The sequence below is a fragment of the Epinephelus lanceolatus genome, chromosome 1 (assembly GCF_041903045.1).
Source record: "Epinephelus lanceolatus isolate andai-2023 chromosome 1, ASM4190304v1, whole genome shotgun sequence".
NCBI lineage: Eukaryota > Metazoa > Chordata > Actinopteri > Perciformes > Serranidae > Epinephelus > Epinephelus lanceolatus.
In genome coordinates, this window is record NC_135734.1 from 21,448,209 (window position 1) to 21,457,772 (window position 9,564).

General features: G+C 40.5%; 1 protein-coding gene across 2 annotated transcripts; it reads left to right on the top strand.

The window, feature by feature from the left end:
- Positions 1-1,353: 1,353 nt before the first annotated feature.
- Positions 1,354-5,540, top strand: kbtbd8 (kelch repeat and BTB (POZ) domain containing 8). 2 transcript variants are annotated; one of them, XM_033627772.2, is made up of 5 exons: positions 1,354-1,416; positions 3,019-3,226; positions 3,414-3,720; positions 3,910-4,729; positions 4,931-5,540. In XM_033627772.2, exons 1-5 carry the CDS (start codon positions 1,401-1,403, stop codon positions 5,392-5,394), a joined length of 1,815 nt encoding a protein of 604 aa, XP_033483663.1. In that variant the 5' UTR covers positions 1,354-1,400; the 3' UTR covers positions 5,395-5,540. The 2 variants fall into 2 exon arrangements, with proteins under 2 accessions (XP_033483663.1, XP_033483661.1); XM_033627770.2 differs by lacking the exon at positions 1,354-1,416 and having other exon boundaries at positions 2,985-3,226.
- The last annotated feature ends 4,024 nt before the right edge of the window (positions 5,541-9,564 follow it).

Below are 9,564 nucleotides of genomic sequence, written 5' to 3' on the forward strand. Positions count from 1 at the left end.
TGACTGTGGGACTGATAACGATGACAGCTCATGGTAGACTGGCATTTGGACTTTTTCACCAACTGCATTTATAATTCATAGTTATCTATTGGGGCAATAATTCAAATGCCGTAATATTCTGTGTAATTATTTAACTGAGCAATATTTTTCACCTCTTGAATGTATATATAAATTTGACATACAATACACATAATGCTACATATTTCTTACGTTAACTCTAATTCTATCTATTGTTGTTTTATTCTACTGATATACAAATTGTAGTTCAATTTTCACACATAGAGCCTCAGCACAGTGATTATATATATTTTATTTTAATATTTTAATTGTTTTATCTTAAGCACTAGTGTTGAACACTGTAGCATAATACACATTTTATTTTTATGCACATTTAATTTGTATTTTATTTTATTGCTTTATATTTACTACTCTTATTTCATACTCTTATTCTTACTACTTATAATTCTCTATTCTTTACATCACAGCAACTGTAACTAATCATAATTTGCCCTCAGAGCTCAATAAAGTATTTCTGATTTTGATTCTGATTGGCCTCAGTTGAGGAGGTGATATAAATTTTGTAAATATATGTTTTGAAATGTTCTTTGTTCTTTTACTTAACCTGATGAAGGTCTAAGAAACAAAATGTTGTGTGCACAATAAAGTTTATAGGACGTTTATAGCAAGTTACAGGACAGTGTGAGGGAATTATCTTTTCTTATTTTCCTTTTGCATGCAAAAAAAGTGGACAATAAACATCTTCTATTCTATTCCATTCAAACAACTAATTAACTAATAAGATATTATTCTTTGCACAAAAAAGATTACTGTCAATAAGCCTTCTATTACAAGAATCTGTTGCTTGAATGCATACTTCTTTTTTAAAGTGCAAATGGGTTATTTCTGTCCCAGAGGTCAATGACCTCACTATATAACAAAATTCTTACAGAAAGACTGTGTGATTTTAGTTTGTTGCTCACTTTATCGTTTTTAACTCATACTCTGATGTTTTGATTTACATTTTCTCCTGTAACATAAGGACAATGCAAAGAAAATGGATTCGTCTTGCATAGTAAGAGCTGCTACATGTTTATGATAGCAACCAGCTGGACACTGCTTCACTCAGACTGCTCCTCTGCTTTGTGCTGTACTCTGTATCCACCTGTTTAGATGGGCTGCTTTGACTTTCTTTGCCTGATCATATTCAGTGTAGCCTGTAATTCCGTTGCTGTGTATAATTTGCTCATAGGGCTATCAACTTTTTTTTCCTTTTTCAGATGAAAGCAACGTGATTGGCTGAGCGATCCGTGATCCTCTTGTGATTGGTTGATCCTTGTTTCCGGGGCCCCGCTGTGCCCTCACTGACGTTTCTCGGTCTGCCCCGAGATAGACTGGAGAGAATGGCTGCCAGTGGAGGTTAGCAAAAATCTTCATTGTTTTGTGTGGTAATCAGACCTAAATAACGCCTTTTAAAGTTATTATTCGTGTGTTTAAATGTTCGTGGAGTGCAGTCTTACAGAGTAGTAGAAAGAGCCGTGACATGTTGCAGTGTCGTTAAAAGGGGTCAGGCTCTAAACGACTCCTCAAAAGTGTTGGTTATCGTTAGCCTCGCTATGCGGCTAATGTTAGCTGTCGGGCTAACTTTCGGCCGGTTAGCTTGCTACAGCTGATTGTGTAAACACTTGTTTATGACACGAGATAAAGACTAGGCAAGTGGTGGTTTTATTAACTGCTATCACTAGTAGTGTACTGGATATTGCGACAAATACTGTTTTGTTTCTCTAATATTGAAACGTGGGGAGCGTTTGAGTTTTTATCGCCCTTTATATCTTGCAATGTTGTGTCAAAGAAAGCTTGCTAACATTAGCTTAGTGCTTAGCTGCCTGCTAAAAGTTAAGCTTGCTTGTCAACTAGCTAACGTAACCGCGAGCTTTGCTTTTTCGTGGTTACTAAACAGTCAGACGAACCATTGTAAACTATTAAATTATTTGTGTTCGTCCAGCTGCCTTAAAGTCCAGTTAGCCACCCACACAGTTAACTGCAGGGACCGGGCAATGATATATGTTAGCGAGCTAGCTACCACCTGGCGAGTGTAGTTTTCTATTCACTCATCGCGAGCCTTTGTCCTGTCAAGTACTTAGCGTCGTAAAACACGAGGTATTTGTTGAAAAAGTTTTTGTTTCTAAGCAGTTGAGGATATAAGACGATAGTGAAACACCACAGGAGGCACGATGATGGGCTGACACTTGTGTAACTTGCCATTATATGTTTGATAAGGAACATGTTTACTTTGCAGACACTAGTAAAGGGGAACTGAATCTAGGAGTCCATAGGCCCATATGTTATCTGTGAGTTGAGTCGGTCAGTGAGAATATGATCAACTTTGGGCCAGAGTTAGAGCCAATCAGATGTAGAAAAAACAGTAAAGGAGAGGATACATTTTTGTAGTTCCATAGTTATTAATATAGTTGGGCCAAATATGCTCCTGGCACATGCACACTCTTAATCATAATACCTAAATGAGCAATGATTTTGAGACCAGAATATTTATTGTACCTTTCTCTGTTAAAAAAACACACTATCTCGGTAACCCTTGCAGTATTAATTTACAAAAAAAACTGTCGGACAAACATATATAGCATTTTGGTTTTTATTTTGGCATGGCGTAGCTTTCAGTATTTCAAATAGTCACCTGTGCATCATCTTAGACGCTGCTGTTTGTCTCATCTTGTATTCTGTTAAAATCTATAAAGCAGTGCAGGTGTTGCAGTGCATCAATCTATATTTATTTTTCTTTTTTCATTAGACTGCACAACTATATAAAAGTGACTGAATCAAGGGTCTGAAAATATTAACAGGAATCACTGTTTACCTGTTAGAATTTTAGGACCCTCTCTAATAACCTCTTTTTTTATAGGTATCTGATCAAGTCTCTCAGTGTTTTGTGTGACGTCCCCCTCCTTTCTAAAGCTGCTGTCATGGTGATGTTTTTCTCTCTCTTTGTACTGTGTTGCACAGAGGTAGGGAAGCTGTTACAAGTACAAAATGGGACACCGCCGAGCAACAACTACAACGGGGTAGATGCTGTTCATGCCTGTAACATCCTTCAGCAGCTCAAAGCCTTGTACGATGAAGCACAGCTCACAGACATCGTCGTAGAAGTGGACCACGGCAAGACTTTCTCGTGTCACAGAAATGTCCTTGCAGCAATCAGCCCGTATTTTAGGTGGGATATGTTGGATGTGTATAATTGATTGTGTGTTCCAAGTTAAGTGCCTGTAAAACATTACTTGTCTCTCAAGTCAGCTTCACCAAGATCAAATTTTCTTGTCAAGTTTTAATATATTTGAATCATAATACAGTCGTCATGTGAGAATTGATTAGAATTGTGTTTTCTCCACTGTCACCCGCAGGTCCATGTTCACCAGTGGCCTTACAGAGAGCAGCCAGCGCGAGGTCAGAATTGTTGGGGTGGAATCTGAGTCCATGCACCTCGTCCTAGACTATGCCTACACATCCAGGGTCACGCTCTCGGAGTCAAATGTCCAGGCCCTGTTCACTGCAGCCAGCATTTTTCAGATTCCTGCCCTGCAGGACCAGTGTGCTCAGTTCATGATCAGCAGACTTGACCCCCAGAACTGTATCGGGGTCTTCATGTTTGCTGATGCCTATGGACATCAGGAGCTGAGGGAACGCTCACAGGACTACATCCGCAAGAAGGTCAGTTTAACATGAGCACAGGATTTGTTTAATAGTTATTTGTGTTGTGATTTAATTATGTGATGATAAGATTTAATACTTAACATTCAGTTTCTTTCAAAGACTTTACTTTGTTCTGGTCTCGGTGCTCTCTTTGTGACCAGTGTGTTTGGCTGCTAAAAACTGAAACATTTTATGTCTTTGTGGTAGTTCTTATGTGTATCATGGGAGCAAGAGTTCCTCCAGATGACCAAGGACCAGTTGGTGAGCATTTTGAACAATGATGACCTCAACGTAGAGAAAGAAGAGCATGTGTATGAGAGCATTGTGCGCTGGCTGGAGCATGATCTGTCTGGCCGTGAGGCCCACCTAGCTGAGGTTTTTTCCCAATGCATCCGTCTGCCCTTGCTGGATGAGGCCTTCCTCAGTCGGATACCTGCCCCCTTCGCTTGTGCCCTATCCCTGTCTAAGGACCCTGCTGAGGCCAAAGCCCGGCTCACTGGCACCAATGGTTGCCCACAGCGCCTGGGTATGACTGCTTCTGAGATGGTCATCTGCTTTGACGCCGCTCACAAACACTCAGGGAAGAAGCAGACGGTGCCTTGCCTGGACACGGCCACAGGAAGGGTGTTCAAGCTCTGCAAACCACCCAACGATCTCCGGGAGGTCGGTATCTTGGTGTCCTCCGAGAATGACATCTACATTGCTGGAGGTTACAGACCAAGCAACAGTGAAGTGTCCATAGACCATCGAGCAGAGAGTGACTTCTGGCAGTACGAACACGCAGGTAACCGGTGGCTTCCGCGTGCACCTCTACTAAGAGCGAGGATAGGCTGCAGGCTTGTGCACTGCTGTGGGAAGCTTTATGCACTGGGAGGCCGAGTATATGAAGGTGATGGGCGTAACGCATTAAAGTCAGTAGAGTGCTATGATGCCAGGGACAACTGTTGGACAGCAGTCAGTCCTATGCCAGTGGCCATGGAGTTTCACAGCGCAGTGGAGTACAGGGACCGCATCTATGTCCTTCAAGGTGGGTTAATGCTGCTAATGTGAAACTATAGTATACAATATACGGTAGACTAAAAATAATTGTGATAATGTCATATTTCTCATTAATTCAGAATATTCTGAAATTACATAAGGTATTTGACATTTCTATAACAAATATATTGCACAATATGTTTAAGCAGTTGACCGCAGCTCTAAATGTCATTTCTTTTGTTTTCTGCAGGTGAATATTTCTTCTGCTTCGATCCTCGGAAGGACTATTGGAGTCATCTTGCCCCGATGAGTGTCCCTCGGAGTCAGGGTCTGGCTGCCTTGCATAAGAACTGCATCTACTACATTGCAGGCATCTGTAGGAACCACCAGCGCACCTTCACCGTGGAGGTCTACGACATCGAGAAGAACACGTGGAGCCGTAAGAGAGATCTGCCCTTCGACCAAGCCACAAGCCCGTATATAAAGGCCATGCTGCTGCAAGGCAAGCTGCACCTGTTTGTACGAGCCACACAGGTCATGGTGGAGGAGCACGTGTTTCGCACCAGCCGTAAGAACTCCCTTTACCAGTACGACGACGAGGCAGACGTATGGACCAAAGTCTATGAGACACCTGACCGCCTCTGGGATTTGGGTCGCCATTTTGAATGTGTGGTGGCCAAACTTTACCCACAATGTCTACAGAAAGTGCTTTGAGGTAGCTGGTTTTGTGAACCCAATCAATGAGGCAGAGGGAGTAGTGTGGTCCTGCCTGCCTTGTGCCTGGTGTTACCTTGGGTTTGCACCACAAGGACCATCTTTGGTTTAGTCTTAAGTCGTTCAAACTTTGGTTTAACATGATCAAAATGGGGGTGCTTTTAAAGATTGCAGTATTTTTTTTCCAGACAGCACCAACTACCCACACTGATGCTTGTTTAACAAAACAGTACAATGAATCATAAGTGCAATTATCCTATTTTTTGCTTGTTGTTGAGACATGTTGTTCTATTTTTGTTTTAGATACATATAGGTAAGGATTTTTACAAATGATAAGCATGCGAATGGGGGTATTGGCAAGATAAAAGTGCCCTCTGGAGTTATGGATGCTACGTGTCAGCGTAAAGTTAGAATCTATATATATATATAAATAACTATATAAACTATATATTCATACGGGTAAGATGAGTACCATAGCTCATTAGTAGGTTGCTGGCTCTGAGGTTTATGTGTGTGTGTTGTTGTTGTTTTGTTTTTTTTTCTATTCTGTTCTCAAGTCTCTTGTTTTATAGATGAGTTTTAATTTGAAGTGTGCTTGTGATTTACATTACTTTAGTGTTTTTGAAGCTTGTATGATATTTTTAAGGCCCCCTCTTCCTTCACGTGCGTCAGTGTGTCAAACAATACACTATGTGTGGCTTCCGAGCTATTTTTAAGTTTTGTTTGAGATTCCAGTTGCATGGGGGGCTCATACCTCCCACTTTTTTTGAGTTGGCATCCATTTTGTGTCACATGCGGAAGACAACTTAAGTGAAATGTTAGAATACTCACTCTCCACATTGGAGAAATAAGGACGGAGTCAAATTTGTGGCAACACTAAGTGGAACGTTCAGACCAACTAACAGGCTTACCTCAGAAACTTCAGATGTGTTTGATTAGGAGTAAAGGGACATTTCAGGCCATAGTGTTGATTAAGCAACTGTGTGAAAAGCTCAGTAAAGCATTGAGCTCTGTTGAGGTTGTTTTTCGACATCGGATTCTAATCATTTGGAAAAAAGGTTGGAAGAGCCTTCCTCTTAAATGCCAAAAAAAAAGCATTTGAGGTCTTGTTATAGTTGATCTGGACATTGAAAAGAATCTTGTGGTAGCAATAAGTCATGGAACTGTGATTAGGCTATATTCCGTTATATTACCTTAGTAAAAGTGCATTAATTGTTTTGTGCTTGTCTCTGCTCGTGAAAATCGCAGTAGTTTCAATGATTGTGTGGCTGTCGCATGGGTGCAGGCTTGAAGTGATGCGTAATTTAGTGCAGATCATTTGGGATGCCAATGTGCCTGTGGCTTGATAAAGGGGCATCGGAATCAAAAACTCTTCCTCGTGATGAAGAATATCTGAAAAAGTCTTACTCAGCGTTGCACTGAATCACTCTCCACTTCAGCAGTCCTTAACTGCAAACTTTACGAAGCACCCTCGCCGAACAAGCAGACTTTTATGAACATGTGAGGGTTGCTTGGGTTGTGTGCTAACTCATCAAACAGCCATGAATCTGTCTTACACGCCATCACACAGAGGACACAAATTGTTGGTGCTGCTTTTTCTTTTTTTTTTTCTTTCTTTCTTTTTTTTTTGACAATCTTGTATAGAAGAATTAATACCACCACTGAGTGGCGTTCCCTGTGAAAGTGTGACATTTTCAGTGCCGTCAGTTTCCTCATGCAGGTTCCTGTGTCATCTTTGCACTACACATTTCTCTTGTATTTTATCTTAACAAAGAATACCCCTCTATTAAAAAAAAGGTTTTAGTAACCACATAGCAATCATCTAAGAGATTTACATGGAAATTCATACCAGAAGAGTCACGCTCAGTAAGGACTTGAGGATATGATGCAACTTCTCTAAGAGAAGATCCACTGTTGACTGACTTGGAGCTGATTTGTAATTGACCTGGCTTGAACAATGCCCTCAAAACAGCCCTCATCGAGTGTGAGAGGTTCGAGCTTCATCCACATGTCTACAGACGGCCATTTGAGAACCAGGAACGGAGAACTCTCAGGATTTCTACTGATACACAGTACTGTATTTAAATGTTTTTGTTATGTGTAATATACTGTACTATAGGTTTGCTGTACTTGCACAGTTTTTTAAACGTATCTTCAGTTTCTTTTATAACTTGAAAAAAAATAGATGTGATTTTCTTTTTGTTGTCTCCAGTGGCTGTTTTTTTTCTTTATGTAATTACCTATTTAGTTATGGTAGAGTAATCCTGCTCTGTTGAGAAAAAAAATGATTACCCGCACGAGTGCTACATTTTGATTTTCTTTTTTCTTCCCCTCAGTAGTACAGTGGTATTTCTTTGTAACATCTCACCGAAACTAAGCATTACAGATCAAGTAACTACATTGTTACGTCACATTTCATACACCAGTCATGTAATACAACAAGCTAAAAAAAAAAAATCTGCTCTCTGTGTTCAAGAGTTGGTGGCCTTGGGCTGCGATGACTAAGCTCATTCTGGTTATTTACATGCATCATCTATGGGTGCTATTCCATCGTGTTCATGCTTTTCTTTCGCTGGGTTGTCTGTTTTGGGTTTTGGGTTATAGTGGTGGTTGAGCTCAACTGTGAAATTCACATTGCACATAATTTGAAAATAAAACTATTAAAAGTAAAATGTCTTCATTTATTCTACACTGTTAACATGTATGCTTTTTTTTTTTAACACAGTCACAGGTAGACATGTATTCGGTGAAAACAAACCAGCTGTGAACTGACAACAGCTGTGTGGGATGGTGTGACAGAGGGTGTTTTCACACTTGGTCCTTTTCAGCCCTCTAAACTGGTGACACAGATGGAAGTCTGCACCTCATTTATCGTCCACAGAAAGAGGCTGCACGCTGACATTTTCAGAACAAAATAGAACAGGCTGTAGTGAGTCTCTATTGAAAAACAGAGGGTTTGTGCATTTAGTCCTTATCAGGCAAGCTCAGGGGTTTAGTGTTGCCGTAGTCCATGGGAGTGAGCCAAAATTAATATAAACACTTGAAGATCTATTCATTACTAAAAGTGTATGTCTTATAAAAACTAAAGTAATGGTCAAAGTTGTCATATGGAATATTTAAGGTGTGTTGACTGATCATGTCATCAGCATTGAGTAACATTACAAATTAATGTTCCACCTTAAAAGTCGCCGGTGGTCGGCCCAGTGGATTAATTTTTTTCCTCCGACTCCGGCTGCTGCAAGAGGCAGCAAAACATCCTTTGAGTTTATAGTTATAGTTTACTGATATATGTAAAACTCTCCAGGGTATAAACAGTGGTTACATGAGCCTCAAAACCAGCCACAGCTCAGCCCTGAGCAGAGTGACCGTCTGTATCGATCAATCAACAGACTGCAGTGTTCACAGCTCCACCTTTTAGTACCAGATCTGTGTGCTAGGTACCCCAACAGAGGGGAGTCCAAAAATGGTAACAGTACAGAATGGTTCCATTGGTACCATCCACAACTTTTCACAGTGGAAACAGAAAAAAAGCATACCGAACTGAACTGAACCGTACCATACTGCTTGGTGGAAACGGGGCTTAAATAAACTCAGAGTGGTGACTCAGCATTGTTTGCGCATATGTGAACACTCCAAGAGAAGTCAGATCTCTTACTGAGTTTGGTTTGCTTCAAGTATGTGGTGCGGTACACTTAACCTGTGCCTCCTGGTTCGCTTTGCTCTTGGCTGTTGTATTGAGCTGTCTGGATCACATGCTATTGCACTGGGACGCCAGAAAAAAACAATGAAACCATGTAGGCCTGTAATGCTTGCAAGGATGCAGGATGAGTAGTTTGGTCCATGGAAGATGCACGTCTCCAAATGTGGAATGTAGAATACATCAAACAATCTACAGCACACAGAAACACTATGGTTTCCCTCCAATTTTAAGTTCATCTGTGGGGCTTCATAATCATTCCGCAGAGCCACGGCAAAGTAAAAACAAAACTACATCAGTATATACAGTACAGGCCAAAAGTTTGGACACACCTTCTCATTCAATGCGTTTTCTTTATTTTCATGACTATTTACATTGTAGATTCTCACTGAAGGCATCAAAACTATGAATGAACACATGTGGAGTTATGTACTTAACAAAAAAAGGTGAAATAACTGAAAACATGTTGTATA